This window comes from Alligator sinensis, unplaced genomic scaffold (assembly GCF_000455745.1).
Source record: "Alligator sinensis unplaced genomic scaffold, ASM45574v1 scaffold1004_1, whole genome shotgun sequence".
Lineage (NCBI taxonomy): Eukaryota > Metazoa > Chordata > Crocodylia > Alligatoridae > Alligator > Alligator sinensis.
Window position 1 is genome coordinate 261,680 of NW_005842148.1, and position 15,702 is coordinate 277,381.

At 47.8% G+C, this 15,702-nt stretch overlaps 3 protein-coding genes across 9 annotated transcripts in view; 2 read left to right on the top strand and 1 right to left on the bottom strand.

The window, feature by feature from the left end:
* The window catches only part of IGF1R (insulin like growth factor 1 receptor), a 264,141-nt gene extending 251,505 nt beyond the window's left edge, over window positions 1-12,636 (top strand). Inside the window, exon 21 of the mRNA XM_025206251.1 lies at window positions 12,422-12,636. Coding sequence (XP_025062036.1) covers window positions 12,422-12,461 — 40 coding nt within the window. The 3' untranslated portion in view covers window positions 12,462-12,636. The remainder of the gene's footprint in view (window positions 1-12,421) is intronic.
* The window catches only part of LOC102384288 (pyroglutamyl-peptidase 1-like protein), a 54,208-nt gene that overhangs the window by 33,189 nt on the left and 5,317 nt on the right, over window positions 1-15,702 (bottom strand). For 2 of the 6 annotated variants that reach the window (XM_025206262.1, XM_025206254.1), the window contains exon 1: window positions 4,891-5,116. The exons of 2 other annotated variants lie outside the window; for them this stretch is intronic. The gene's annotated coding sequence lies outside the window, so the exon portion shown is untranslated. 2 more of the 6 variants (XM_025206260.1, XM_014520745.2) reach the window with 1 other exon arrangement.
* Window positions 1-15,702, top strand: part of FAM169B (family with sequence similarity 169 member B) — a 66,172-nt gene that overhangs the window by 6,224 nt on the left and 44,246 nt on the right. Inside the window, exon 1 of one of the 2 annotated variants that reach the window (XM_006025459.3) lies at window positions 5,191-5,250. The exons of the other annotated variant lie outside the window; for it this stretch is intronic. Coding sequence (XP_006025521.1) covers window positions 5,226-5,250 — 25 coding nt within the window. The 5' untranslated portion in view covers window positions 5,191-5,225. Of the gene's footprint in view, window positions 1-5,190; window positions 5,251-15,702 lie in introns of those variants that run through there. 2 annotated transcript variants of the gene reach the window in all.

Below are 15,702 nucleotides of genomic sequence, written 5' to 3' on the forward strand. Positions count from 1 at the left end.
GATATCAGATTCATCCAAGGAACCTTGTCTTGATACAGGTCAGGAATCTATGCAACTGGTCAGATCTGGCCAAGTGGTCTTCCCAGGAGATGTCTGGGTACTTAGTTGCGCATGATGACTGTATCCCATGCTCTCGCAGCCTCTTCCAGCTCTCTGGAGAATTCGATATCTAGCTCATCATCTTGATTCAGAGGTCTGTAATATATTCCTACAGTTGGGTCCCTTTCGCCTCATCACCCCCGTATCTGACTCAGAGGGTCTCAAGTCTCTCCCTTCCTTTGTACCAATTTCAGTTTCCAAGGAGGTGTACTGCTCTTTTACATAAAGAGCTACACCTCCACCTTTTTTTCCCTATGCAATCTCTCCTATGCAGGGTGTAGCCCTCTATAGCTATGATCCAGTCATGCATAGAGTTCCACCAGGTCTCCGATATCATAGGGATAACGTAGTCTCTGCTGGCCAGTTCCTCCTATTTGTTCCCCATACTCCTGGCATTTGTGTACAGGCATTTGAACCCTCTGTTGGAGATCCTCGGTCACTGGTGACGCGTAGGGGGTGCACGTGCACCCACTGAGATCGGCCGTGCACCCCTAGAAGTGCCAGCCCTGAAACTGGAAGTGCACTTCTGGTTTTGCTGCTGGTTCAGTGATCGGCTGCTGGGGGATTCCCCTCCTCCCCCCAAAAGCGATCTGGTGCCTTGGGAGGCACTAGTTGCCCATGTCCTTGGTTTCCTGTCACGTTGAGAGAGCTCCATTCCCTCAGGTCATGCTATAGCGTCCTTCCTGTTGTCTCCTGTTGTTGGACAACATGGTTGCTTGTTAGCCCCTGGGCTTGCTCCACTCCTTGTGCACTCCATCCCCCGGTCATCTCAGTTTAAAGCCCTGTCAAGGAGGTCTTCCATCCTGGCTGAGAAAAGAGCCCTCCCCTTTGACGTGAGGTGGATACAGTCCCTTCCCAGAAGACCTCTGTCTGAAGTGCATGCAGTGGTCAAAGAAGTCAAAATCTTCTCAGTAGTACCATCACTGGAGCCTTTGGTTCACCTCTTTGATACATCTGCTTCTCCTAGGCCTGCGGCCTGCACCCGGGAAGATGGAGGAGAAAACTACCTGCGCCCCTCAGCCCCAACCACCAGAGCCCTGTAGTCACTCATGACCTGACCAGGATTGCTCCGAGCTGTGTCATTTGTACCTGTGTGGATGAGAAGCATGGGGTAGTGGTTGGAGGGCTGGACGAGTTTAGGAATCTTCTCTGCCACGATCTGGGTACGGGCCCCTGGGAGGCAGCAGACCTCGTGGGCCAGGGGATCATGAAAGCAGATCGCTCCCTCTGTCCCTCTCAGGAGGGAGTCACTCGCCACAACCCCCCTGCATCCCTTCGTAGGGGTGGCAGCTAGCTGTCTCCCCTCCTTCTGCTGATGTGTCTCCTGGTGGTGTGAGAGGTGCGTACCTGTTGCTCAGTTCCAAGGGAGGAGTGACTGGTACTGCGTGTCTTGGGATCTGAGACCATGCTTTACTGTGGAGCTAATTAGTCAACTCCACAGTAAAAGTGCATGTGTAGATTCACACTGGATCTGACTCCACACCCGGATTCATCCTGTGCACCGGCCAGATCTAGCACATAGGGCCATGTTATCTGGCAGGGGGGCTTCCCACAGGTCCAGAAATTTGTCAGCAGGGGAGCAGTGGCACTGCCAATTGCTATGGCTCCCAGAGGCTCACCAGTTAATGCTGTTGTTGCTTTCCACCATTAACTTTCTGGATTTGGATTTCTCAGATATAATGCATGCTCCAATGTCCACCAGCCAGTTTTGGAAAAAGGTGAGGGCTATATGTGAGAAAATATGGTACTATTGACATAATGTTCTACCTGAAGAAAGATGAATTGAAAGCAACTCAGCTATAAAAGCTTTAGCTAGTTACTGCCACTAATGTTTGCTATGCAGTTGTCTGATGCATAAAGAAGAAAAGTTTGAACTTGTGGGCAAAATGAGAGCATATTCTCTACAACAGCATCCTGGCTAGATAGCAGACATTATAAGGACTACTGCTTTCTGCTGTGGAAAGTAAGCGGAAGTGAGTAGAGCTTTTCCTTAGGGAGTGTTCAATTTTTGTTGCTCTCTTGCATCTTGTACTTTTCTCTCATGGTTGGCAGATGCTGTTCAACTTGTACATCTTGTTACATGGGAATATTTAACATATTCCAATCCAAAATGTCCACTTGTCCACTATTTAACATAAGGATAAGCTTTTTATTAATACTGTTATGAGGCATCAAATCAAGATCTTAAAATCTGACATTTTGCATCATTTTCCAAAGAGACTGATTTGGATTAAAGATAGACAGAACTGTTGGCTAAAGCTTCTTTTTCCTTCCTCTTTGGCCAACTCCTTACACTAGATGGCTGTCTACACAGACAAGTTAATACATGGTACGATTGGAAATGGAATTTAGAGTGAACTAACTTCCTATTTGGCCACCTTTAGAATATGTTAAGTGGGAAGCAGCTACTCCTAGTGTGTATTAAGCACTAGAATAGCAAGTGCAATGTCAGTTCACACCCTAACTTGTTCCGTAATCTCTGCGTAGACTAGCCCTACCATGCCAGTAGGGAACCCTTATGTAGAAAGCGTTATAGGTACCATGTCTGTCTCCTACAAACCAGGGTGTCTAACTCTGCTCAGAGCAGATTTGATTTGTAATATGCAATGCTTAAGGGTTGCCTGTGTTTTCTGTATATTTAGCAGTACCACAACTGATACCAAGAGGAGCAAAACCCCCCCTAAAATTCTGCATGGTGAAAATTTGCTGATTGGCTGTCCTCATTTACCTGCAGGTGGTCTAGTGCTTTCACTGTTGTAGCTGCTCTGCATAGTTGGGATTTGTAGTTTGAATTATGTCTTCAAATTAAATCATATCATGCTCGGGCACAACAGTGGAATGTGCGATGCAGCAGAAGGGACTCCTGGGAGTGGGGGGGACAGGTGCATGGCTCCAAGCAAACACAAGTAAATTACTGAAACCAACTCCTGTGCTTTAAAGGATGGTTATGTGCTACCCACTTGCTTTGTGAGGCAGAGAGAGAGCACAGCACGTGCCAAGAGCACTTTGTCATGCAGAATAGATACCGATCCAGCTGACTGCATCTATAGTATTTCTGATGGGCAACATCCCTGAAGAGCAACTCTATAGAGTTTTCTCTCGCCTTTTTTCTGAGCTGTGAGTACAGTTTATAACAATACAGGCAAAACGGACTGTAAGGCTCTTTAAAATGTTGCCTCCAGTCTACTTACATTGCCAGTGCATAGAGGCAGAGTTGTTTCTATAGCAATGAACCCCTGGCTCATTCAGCACCCCTGAGGTTCTGCTCTCTCGATACTGATGTCGTAGGATGTTTGCAGAGCTGTGTGCATACCGTTAGTGAAGTGGAGAAGAGTAGGCCACTGAGAATAAGAGTACCTGGCTTTTTTTTGTTCCCTACTTATTCAAATTATTGTTATGATTTTGCATGCTTGCCATTCAGTCTGCGAGCCTCCATTTGACCCTCTGTAAAGCTCTATTCTACTACTTGCACAAGGGTGTTGCACAGCTGAGTTAATGTTTTTAAAGATCTCTGCGTGAAAAATGCCAGGTTAGTGTCAAGTCTTAATTATTTTCCCCTCATAAATCGCTTCCACAATGGCAAGTAAAAATGTAACATTCAACTGTAGGGCCATACGAGAGAAACGTGCATTAACGTGCACTGGGGCTAGGACTGTCAGCCTGGCATTTTTCACCGGCACTGAATTTTATTCAAACTTTCAGAAGACAAATGGAAAACCAAGGCAAAAACTTCTTAGTTTCCCATGGCATTTACCGAGTGCTGCAGAGTCAAACTTTCAACATCTGCCAACATCCAGTAAGCCTTCAGTTAAGCTCCTCCATCCGCATTTAGGTGTCTAAATCAGTGCCCTCCGACGTGCTCAGTGCTTCGGAAAATCCAGCCACGTCTTTTGTACGGCTTTAAGGATGTCGCAACCAGTTTCTACAATGTCCTGATCCCTCGCAACCTTCCCACAACCCTTTTTCTTTTTCTTCCAATGCTTAATAAGCATTCCTTCTCTCCTTTATTCTGGGTAAAGCTTTGTTAAAACTTTGACTTTATAATAGCCTAATCGCATCAATTGCCAAGCGGACTGCCCGGCCAACCGCAAAACACTTCCAGGCATTTCTCAAGCTATTCCCACCCCATCTCCAGAAACCACCTGAGCAAGGAGGAAACCCATTTATTTCTCTAACTCCTCCAGGTCCTGGCGAGCTGTTTGCTGCGGCATCAGCAGAGCCCCAAAAGTAGGGCTCTTGCCCCTCCTGTCTCTGGATGGTGGGAAGGAGGGTTTCTTTGGCTAGTCTCCAAGTTTGAATCTACCAGAGGATTTCATGCCCAGTGGCTGTGAGAGAGGGGACACAGCTCCAAGGCGGGGACAGGGGTACAGTCGTGCATCCCCTTTAAAATCCTAGTCTACCGCCAACCACCTGGCAGTGGCAGCAGCATTTTGTTCGGGCAGCACTGAGGGAGTCATGTGACCCGGCTCATTATAATTTACCTGATTGCTGTCTTCACTCCACAGCTCTTAATGACCCTCTCTCTCCTTTTGTTTTTTTTTTTTAATGAAGTTCTTCTTTCTGCAATGTTGCTGCCCTTTAGCTGCGTCTAGTAACGTAGCTCCTATTTCACAAACCTGAAGGCTTGTTTTTAACTCCAGCGATGAAACTTGAACCTGGGTGCGGAAATGTGAACTCGCGTGCGAAAATACCTTCCAGCGCAACTCCAGACGGCTACATTTTCTTTTAGGCGTTGGAAAGAGAGGTTCATTTACACAGTATGACGACGGGACTAAAGAAACACTGGCTTACATTGGCCTAGGCGCTAGGGCGTCTACGGTGCACGGTCTATATGATGACTTTGCTGGACCAGGCATAGTTTGTGGATGGGTGCCTGACTCTCGACTCCCAAAACACGGCCCGTTCCCAAAAGGAAAAGGAGATGAATTGTATCAAACGTAGCGGTCGCTTAGGAAGGGCCTGAGGTCTTGCCGGGGTCGGAGGAAACCCAACGAGACCGCACCGAAGGCACGTGTGCAACGTTAAAACTTAAAATAAATAAAGTGAGGCTCAGCGCCGGGGGCGGGGCTCGTCGAGGGGGCGGGACCAGGCTGGGGGGCTGGGCGAGCGGCGCGGAGGAGGAAGTGATGGGGCCGCGGCGAGAAGGAAGAGGTGAGAGGAGACTGCCCGGGCCCCGCCCCCCGCCAGTGTGTGTCCGCGTCCGCGTGAGTGTGAGGAGACTGCCCGGGCCCCGCCCGTGTGTGTGAAAGTGTGAGTGTGAGGAGCCTGCCCAGGTCCCGCCCCCGTGTGTGTGTGTGTGTGTGTGACTGCCCCGAGCTTGGCGGTGCCGCGTGCCGCTCTCCCTGTCAACTGCTGCGCGGCTGCGGCTGCCCCGGGCTGCAATGGCCCCGTGTACAGTTGCCCTCGGTGCAACGGCTTCCTGTGTAGCAGCTCTGGGTGTAGCGCCCCCACATACGACTGCCCTGGGTGCAGCTGCCCAGGGTTCGGCAGCCCCACGCGCAGCCGCCTCGAGCGGATCTGCTCCTTGTGACCTGCCCCAGCTGAGGCTGGTCGCCTCGGATGTAGTGAGCTTTCGCTGCGTCTCGTTGTCGGCCTTTGGTGCCTTGGAGGACGACGATGTCTGCCGTGCGTCCTCAATGGGTCTGGAGGTGATTCAAGAGTTTAATCTCTGAGCCACAGATTCATCCGCCAAGGCTGGAGGTCTCCGCTGGGGAGAGTAGGCCGCAGGCTAGGAGGCCTCTCCTTGTCCTTCCTCTGCGCTCTCTTCTCCACTTCGAGGGCAAGAAGCTTTATCTGGAAACAGACTGTCACTTGGTCGGGGTTGTGGTGCTGCTAGCCAGCTCTATCTATCGGTATATCTATCTATCTATTGGTATATCGGTATATCTATCTATCTATCTATCTATCTACTTTGCTTAGTGTATAAGGTGCGGTTTTACCCCACCTTCTTCAAGAGATGACACCTGGCTACAGCCCGTAAGCCCCCACAGCAGGCAGCTCAGCCCCACATCCCTAGGACCCATGTCTGACGCAGGAGGATATTGCCTTTTGATCTATGATAGAAGCAGCAGCTCGTGGGTGCTTTCATGGGAGACTTTGTCCAGTTGCCAGGGGCATGCGTGTCTGCCCACCTTGGCATCGCTGCCTGGAAGGCCTGTCTGCCTGCTTGCTGTTGCCCTGCAGGTGCTAAGTCCCACCCGGGAGGCAATGCTGTGCTTACTGCTGGGGGCTCGGGGCTGCTCTGAAGGGATTGCCTACAGCGCTTCTGTCACTTGAGGCTGCTGCTGAGGAGTGCACCTCAGCTCAGCCAGCACCTGCCAAACCTGGAGGTGAGGTGCTTGAAGCCACCCTCTTTCCACTGCTCTTAAGGGCCGGAGCTTGAGAGTGGCAACTGGAGGCATACCCAAGGCAGCTCTGATATCCTGTTTCCAGGTTTCTCAGGTGCAGAGGTACAGCGGATGAATGGGGTCATACTTTTTGGCAATGCACTAAGGTGGCACTGCTTTATTTCCAGGGTTAGTCTCTGCAGAGTGGGAGTCTGCTTCCTGGGTGCAACACAGAGATGGTCTGGACAAGCCTGGTCTGCATCTCATAAGCATCTTATTGCCCCGCTCTCAGGAGATTGTTTCCAGGTGTTGGTTTTAGAGCTGGACCCAAACCTCATTGAAATGAATGGGAAGACTTCAGTTTACTTTTATTGGCTTTGGATCAGATTCTTATAGCAAGGTAGTGGTTAATAATAGTAGTAGTAGTAATAATAAGAAGAATAAAAACAGCACAGCTTCCTCCAAACCTCAGCTGATTTTGTATATGGAGAGCTGTATCTATCAGCTCTGTATAGTGATTTGGGGATTTGAGTGTCTGAGCACGTGACAGGCTATAAGGAAGATGAGAAGGACCAGAAGAGTATGCACACGCTTTCCTCCAAATCAGAGCATCCCCAGCAGTTACCCTGTCATAAGTTTGCTTGTGGCTTAAAGGAAACAAAGTGATGGAGAAGTGGATGGATGAAGTGGTGATCGAGTTGTCTTTTGGCCACGAGAGAGTGGTTAATCTGATCAGTGTGATATAGGAAAGATATACTGAACTTTCCTGCGTATTGTTGCAGAGTACTTACCCCCAGGTTGTACATCACTGGAGTGGTGGCTGGAACGGTTCAGAACAGAGCTAGAAATATTTGTTGTAGAACAAACTCATCTTTGGAAAATTTGGGGGAGGGGGAGCAGCAAAAATGAATTTGCGGCAGAGGTTTCTAGGAGCCGTCAACAGAATGAAAAGAATTACCCGTGGGTGGTACATTTCTCTTGCTCTACAACAGAAACAAAATTAGAGATCACAGTGCAATAGTGACCAAGCCATAAACAAGCCAGTGTTTGATTCTTGGGAATAGATTTGACTTTGAAACAGGTGGGTCTTTGCGCACACTCGACAGCGGATTTGCGAGAGAGGCTGGAGTGAGGAGTGTTCCTGGTTTATATTTGACTAGGAGCGCGTCCAAGAATCTCTGTTCACACACTCCCTTGGATGCGGGCCGACGGCATCACCTCAGTTAGCTTTTGCACTGCTTTTTCTCATGCTCCATCTTCGCTGTGCACTTCCTTAGCTTGTCAAGCTAGCAGGTAAATCGAGAGAAGGTGAATTTATTTCCCGAACCACGTTTTAAGCTGCTGCCATTGATCTAAAGCAGCTCCTTCATCTCCTTCAATAAAGTAATGTTGTTGTTCATTAGTTCCTCTCACTGCTCGTGGCTAAACGTGCTGGAGTCCGATCACTCTTTCTTTTCCCTTCCTATCAGCCACTTACAAATGTTTGACTTTCGTAACGACGATATTGGCTTTTTTGGAAGACTTTCAATTCTGCTGTTGCTTTTAAATGAAATATCTCCACATGAATGCAATGCGGTGTTTCTTGTCCAGACAAACATTGTATTGCCAAGCACTTCAGATTTTGTAAACACTTTTTTTCCCCCTTCGCTTTTGTATTCTACGTGTCGAGTGGTTCTGCTCTCACTCGGTCCCCTCCTTTAGGAATGAATTTCGGCATATGAATTTCGGCAGTCCTAGTTGTTCTTTTTTTTTTTTAATTGGACGTCTTTGAGCTGAAAAATAATTTAGTAGCAACTGGCAACAGGTCCACAAGAAAGCAAAGCATGTGAATATACTACAGCCAGCCCTTCACTTTGCTTGTGCCTGCAGTGCTTTTGATCTTACATGCTCTCTGCCTGCTCCAACTGCATGTGTTCTTGGGGTCTGAGTCTGAGACTTGTTGTATAGTCCCATGACTTGCATGTGAATACAGCTTGCAGGATTGAGTTCCCTTCCCTCTAAAATTAAACTTCCTTTCTCTTGTGCAGATTTTGTGCCAACCCTAATGTTGAGCCAGCTACTCACCTGGAACTTCAGCTCTTTCTTTTCAATAGTATCTACCCCTATGTTTTGTATCCCCCTACCCCCTGCAACATTTACAGATTTAGGCTTAGATTCCCATGGGATGGAAAAGACACTTACTGAAAAAGTGGTATTTAGCAAATGTCTAATTTGTACTTCTAGCTTAGCCCAAACAAAATGGGAGACTTAATATCCCTCCTGTCTTCCTGGGAAGTTTGGGGTTTTGTTTTTTTTCATGACGTCAATGTTAAACGGATGGGGTTTACCATCCAGAAAAGATCTGTTCCAGGATTGGAATTTTAAAGTCCCAGAACTGCAGAGGCATTGCCAAACGAGATGCACGAGCCCAGCTTAGCACATCTGAAAGACCAGTGAGGCTAAGGACAGAAGTTACACATAAACTGGTTTAAGTGATCCAGAAACTGGTTTAAACTTGGAACAGAATAGAAATTTCAATGGCTGAAACTGGTTTAAGATAAAGCTGGTTGAATGTAGTATCAGACTTAACTGATTTAGGTCAAACTGGTTTACGTCTGTCCGAGACCTGTTCCTGGTTCAAGTGAAATCAGAGTCCCCCAACATCCCAAGATTTTGCAGCCCTGGGCTGGGATGGGTGGGCCATTTGCTCCAGAGAGCTGGAGCAGTTATGGTTGGCTTACTGCCTCCCCCCCGCAGCATACCCCTGCTGGGATCTGGGGCCAGGGAGGGGGGTTAATCTTCCCTTCCCCTGAGTATGCAGCTACCCTGCCCTGCCCTGCCTACTTAGAGGCACCTGGAAGCAGGAAGAGGAAGTGATGAGCAACCCTGCAGAGTCCTACTGCTATGAGTCTGGACTGCAAATCCCAGAGACCTTGGGGGCAGCAGGAAGAGGAATCAAACACCCGCCCCCCCCCCATGCTGGCTGCCTGCCAGAGAGCCGTGCTCTAGCACCCTCCAGCTTCTGGCTGGAGCCACTGCAGGCATGGGGCTGCATTTCTTGAATCAAAAGTGAATGTCTGTTCATTTGCTTAGTAGGTCAATCTTTGCAATTTAGACTAACCTGCAAAGATTGAATCAATTCAGCCTCAGGCTTTTTGCCTGTCTGTACTTAGTTTGAAAGTCCCAAGATGTGATCAGCAGAGATCATGAACAACACGTGCCCCTGGTGGCTGGGCGGGGCATGGCTGCACTGGTGGTGGCAGGAGTGCAGCAGCAGTGGCGGGAGCACAGTGGCGGTAAGCGTGGAGCTCCCGTAGACGCCGCCAGCACTGGCGGGGGTGGGGAGCGCCGACCAGGGGTTGGCAACCACCCACAGATGCTGCCAGCAGCATTGGCAGTGGTGATCGCGGACCACCCACAGACACTGCCGGCAGTGGGGTGGCATTGTTGACTTCTTTTTGTAGGGGCTGCACCGCCACGCTCAGGGGGTGCACGTGCACCCGTGTGCATCCCTTGCACGTTACCCCTGGCAGAGATGCTTCTCTGGTGTAGGGAGCACTCGCCTCCTCTTTGCAGGAGGCAGAACTTCCTTAGGAGCTGGTTCGAGACTGTGCAATGAGCTCCCTCGGCAACTCATCCACATGGAAGGTGCATTTCTGTGCTCTCACCTTCTCTTGCATAAATGCAGTGCCCCCACAGGGAGGAAAGAAACAGACAAACAAATCCCAAACCGTAAAACCAGACTCCACCCTCCTCCGCCCCCTTCCCAGCAAAACCACAAACAAAGGAAAGCAAAAAAACCTTGCTCAGACAAACACACTTCATTAACGCACTTTTTTCCTTGGGGAGAGGAAGAGGGAATAAACAATACATGCCCGAGGTTAGTCGCTTTGCTTCCTGCAGGGATGCTTGGCTGTTGTGGTAATGAGTGTGGGATGAGACCCTATATAAACAACGTGCATTTGGGCTATTGTGTAACAGTGGCAAAGCCAGTTTCCTGAGCACTTTTTGTGGCAAGGCGCTGTTCTTTGAGGCGGTGTTGTTACGCAGCTATTGACAGACCCTGGGGTCACCTCAATCCAAAGTAAACTGTCTTGCTTGCTTACGGAGAGATCCTAGGATACTTAAAAAAAAAAAAAAAGTTGCATTTTTAAACTTTTGCAACTGCAGTCTAGTGATTGGGCTGCGAATTGCTAGTGACAGCAGATGGCAAATGGCTCCACCGATGTTATTCCTGTAACTCATTGCTGTGAAGTTTCACAAACAGTGTCACAAAATCTCAGAAAGTGCCTCCATATTTTTCCTGCACAACACTGAAGCCAATTGAAATAAAAACACTCTGTATTGTTCAGATTCCCTTAGTGTCATGTGACACTTTTGTAAAGATTGCCTTGCAGCAGTTTCAGATAAGTACATGTTTGGTAGCAATTGGAGGCCTGTGTCCTTTAAGTAATGCTTATTAGTACGTAACAGATGCTGTTTAGAAACATTATGCCTTTTAATAGGCTCTGCTTTTAGACTGCATGTTCTGTTTTCCAAGGCAGACTGCAGATCAGCAAGCTTGGAGGTATGCTCTCGTTTATGCAAAGCCTAAGTCAATTTTCTGCTCTGAAATCAAGCCATGTGTTTTTCCTTGTTTCTTCCATTCTGGTCATAACTGTCTCGCTGGGGTTTTTTCCCCCGGTCATATCTTTGGCTGCTTGTTGAGCCACTACAATCAAAGCCTTTTGCATTTTTAATCACCAGCAATGGTTTCATTTGTCCATACAGATGAGTCTGTGTAAAGCAAGTTTAAACAATCTCATATTTACTGTCAAGTGCATAGAAAGTACAGTGCCAGCCCCCTCCTATGAGCTGCTCAAAATAAAAAAAGCAAAACAAAACACTGCATGGGTTTAGGCTCTGGAGCAACCTCAAAGACTTGCAGAATAGCTGGCACAATGGCACACAGAACAATGGAGACGGTTACATTTTTCCTCAATTCGATTCAGTTATTTCTTAGAGCAAGAAATTCAAAGAGGGCTGTTTTGGGTAGGACAGGTGAAGTACTTACTTTCACACTTCCATAAACCTGGCAGTACCCAGGTTTAGTTTGGATAGCTATAAAGCCTGGAAAACCACTGGGGGAAAAATTTCCTCTTCCTTCCCTTGCTTAAATTAATGCATCTACATTTTGAAAGGAATTTTACTTGGGGGCTGATCCTTGCAAGCAATTAGCAGGAGGGCTCAGCACTTCCTAGGAGGCAGTTGGCACCTTGACAGGTTTGGAGCATTACAAGCAGCTTTCTGGACAGAATACATCGGGTCTGATTTTTTAGAGGTACTGAGCACTGAGAGTGCCAGTTGAAATTATGGATGAACTGAGACTACATGGCACCTCTGAAAGTCTGTATAGTTCAGGGGAGGGCAATTATTTTGAGCAGAAGGCCACTTACTGAGTTTTGGCAAGCCATCAAGGGCCACATGATAGCCAGGCAGGGGCAGATAAATATTAATTTTCTAAATTTTTTAGGGGCCCCGCAGGCCGGATAGAATGGCCTGGCGGGCCACATCAGGCCCCTGGGCCGCATTTTGCCCACCCCGGTATAGCTCCACACACTGCTTAAATGATGACACTACTAAAGAACTGTTTTTAATGGATTGCTAACTGCTAATCCTAGTCTTATCATGGGGCGGACGGGGACAGGGACTCTGCAATTTAAAAAAAATATTCCTTGGCTTTCAGATACAGATATTTTTTCAAATTGTTCAGTCTGTCAGCTTTTCTGCCATCTCCCCTGTGAATGAAAGCCTCTCTGAACCAGAATACTTTCCAAACTTAGTTGTCAGCTGTCATCTTTGGGCTCTTTTCTTGTTTACCATGATGGGAGGTTTTGTCTGCATGGAGTCAGTCTTCTCTCTTCAGCGGTAAGGTGAATTGTATTTTAATCCTTATCTCTCCTCTCTGTCTTTCACCTGCCCTCTCTCTCTCTCTCTCTCTCTCTCTCTCTACTAGCACCTCTGTGCCAAAACCCAAGTTACGCTGTCCTCGACTGTGGAACATCCGTACGCCGATGATTGTGCTGTTGTTGCACATATGGAGGAGGACCTACAAACAGCTCTTAAGTGCTTCTCTCAAGTATATCAGTGCCTGGGACTGACCGTTAACGTTGGAAAAACAAAAGTGCTTCACCAGCTTGCTCTAGGCCAGTCAACTCCCCCAGCAAAGATCCTCACTGATGGACAGGAACTGGAGAACGTTGAACACTTTGTATACCATGGCAGCCATCTCTCAAAGAAGGCCAGTGTTGACGAGGAGGATCCAGTGTGCCAGCTCTGCCTTTGTAAGGCTGAATCATCATGTGCTCAATGATCACAACATCAGGATTCAAACAAGGCCTACTATATAAGCCTGGGGTAATTCCAACTCTTCTCTACAGCTTTGAAGCGTGGGTGACCTACAGGGACCACCTGAAAAGCCTGGAACACCATCATCAGTGCTACCTCTGGACGATCCTTGCCATGGAGTGAGAGGATCATCACACAAATGCCAGCGTCCTCACCGATGCAAACACTACCAGTATGAATGTGTTGATTATTCAACATCAGCAGTGGTGGACAGAGCGCTGAGTGCACATGCCTGATGTACATTTACCAAAACAGGTGCTATCCTCCCAACTCAATCAAGGACAAAGGACACACGGGGGCCAGAGGAAATGTTTTAAGGACACCCTCAAGGCATCCGTTAACAAGTAGGGTATTGACATAATAAATTGAGAAAAACTAGCCTGGGACAGGGCTACAAGGCAGCGCCTTGTGAGAAAAGGTACATCTTACTTTGAGGAAAACCATCTTGCCTTGGAGACAGAAAAACAACAGAAATGGAAGGAAAGGAAACAAGATGGAGAAATCTGTGGTCCAGCCCTCCCTTGAACCACCACCTGTAGTACTTGCCAGAGAGTCTGTGGCTCTAGGATTGGCCTTAGCCATCAACGGACTCATTTGCAACCCTTTCCTTGACCCATGGGAGTGAACATCTTCAACCACGAGGGATCACTGCTACCAAGGAAAGGACTGAGCAAACCCTGCCTACTTTGGTCCCCACATCCCCCCACCCTCCCTCACACCCCACAAATGCCACCCACTCACACCCTGCCCCCCCAATCCCCCACATATACACCCCCCAAAATACCCTTTTGCTCCCCCACAGACATAGCCACAACCCCTTACAAACTCCCACACTCCCCCATCCCACCATACACATACCCCCCCCCCCCCCCCCCACCCCCCCCCACATACACACCCACACCCCCCACACCACACCATACACACACCAACCCACATCCCTCACACCCTACCATACACCCCCCACACCCCACCATACATACCCACACCCCACCACTCCATCATACACCCCCCCACACAGACCCCTATACACCCCCATACCCCACCTTACACACACCCCTCACACCCCACCATACATCCCCCCACCCCAACCTACACCCCCCTACCCCCAGCCATACCCCCACACACAATATATAAAACTAAGAATTCATTTTTGAGTTGTTATGCAATCACCTTATATACAGTACACAAACACAAATCATGACAAAAATATTTTTTGTAATAAAACTAAAATATGTTCTAGTAGGTGTTTGATGTTTAGTGTACGGTTTTGTTTTCTCTGGTTCTAAGACAGCAACCCACCCTCCCTCCCAAAAGGAGTATCTCGGGGGGGCAAGAGGAGGGACTTCTAGTGGCAAAGGTCAGGGGTTGGGGGTGGGACTTCCAGTCCCAAGATAGCAACCAGGGGGCAGGGCAATGTCAAGGGCTGAAGCTACCCATGCGGCCCTGGAAAGCTCACCAAACCTTGTTAAGCGGCCCTTCACCCCAAATAATTGCCCACCCCTGGTCTTAGCCCACTCTACAATCTCTCTGCACTTGTGTGTCTCACCTCTGAGAAAAGGGAGTTATATTTGGCAGTCTGGCTGTGCTATAGCTGCACCTGGAGTGATATTCACAGCCTAATAGTGTGCTACAGTTTTTATTTGCAATGCTTGATTTCTGAGCTGTAGTAACTCAGCCTTACCCAGTTGCATCAGATTACTGTGCATAAAGCGTCTCAGGCCAGACGCTGCATTCGATGAGAAGACAGGAGGTAGCAGGCCTATACAGATGGAAATCTATTAATGTGTGCAATGGTTGGATGTTTGTTTGGGGGTTGGTGGGAAGGGTTGATGCAGAACGAATGCAAAGAACAGTTTGAGGAGAAATATGCACGGTTGCCATCTTCATGGTGGGGCCAGTGCGGAGCAGGTTAACTTTAAAAGTTTAAATGCCTATCTGGGAGACCCTTCCTAGATTTTAATATTTTCATTTTAGTATGAAAGCAGTAAGTTTATTGGTTGATTTTTAAAAATGTTTTTGTTGACAAAAGAGCTAAAAAAAAAAAAGTAATGAATAGCATTTAAGGATGATTTCTGTTTCACAGGCCTCTGATCACTTTTCTAGTCCAGGAATTTGATAAGATGTTTGGCCTACTGAGCCCAATCCTGTGAGATGCTGGGTGTCTTCAAACCCCACTGTCAAAGATGCTTAGCACCATCTTTGCATGATTATCCCCCTCCTGCCTATGCTATTTACACCTCTGCTGTGCAGGATTATACCCCTCCTGCCTATGCTATTTACACCTCTGCTAAATTTGTCATATATCTATTTTTAACATGGTAGCAAAATCCCACAGCCATGAATAGGATGCATAATACAATGGCTTCCTGTGTTTGGGATGCATAACCCTTTTTGGAGTGATAACGCTCAGAGTACATGGCATCTGTTGCTTAAATAGAAATCATCTATTTAAACTATCTGGCAACGTGATCATGATTATTTATTACTTATACACTTTTACCTTCACATACCAATTTCCACAGAGGAGTTCATTTCAGGCAGGAGTTTCTATTTTGTTTGCTCTCCCCCAGCTCTCTTCCTTGTTTGAACGCTAATAGAGAATAATGCAGGGTTGGCATTTTTGGCCAAACAGAAAGGCCCATTAAAACCAGTACATTTCCCCTCCCTGAGTTCCCAGAAAGGTTATTCTGTTACTAGAGGGTGAAAAGTGATGCAGTGAGGAAGAACACGCTTCCTATTAATGATGTACAGCGTGTGGTTAAGAGCGGCTGTGCCATGTTGGACACACATCACACCACAGTATTTACCCACCCGCTTCAGTGCCACCACACATTGTTATGGTGTGACTGGAGGTTTCACTTACACGAGAACTTGGTTTTTTTGACATCTACTGGCTCAATTAAATTCAGGA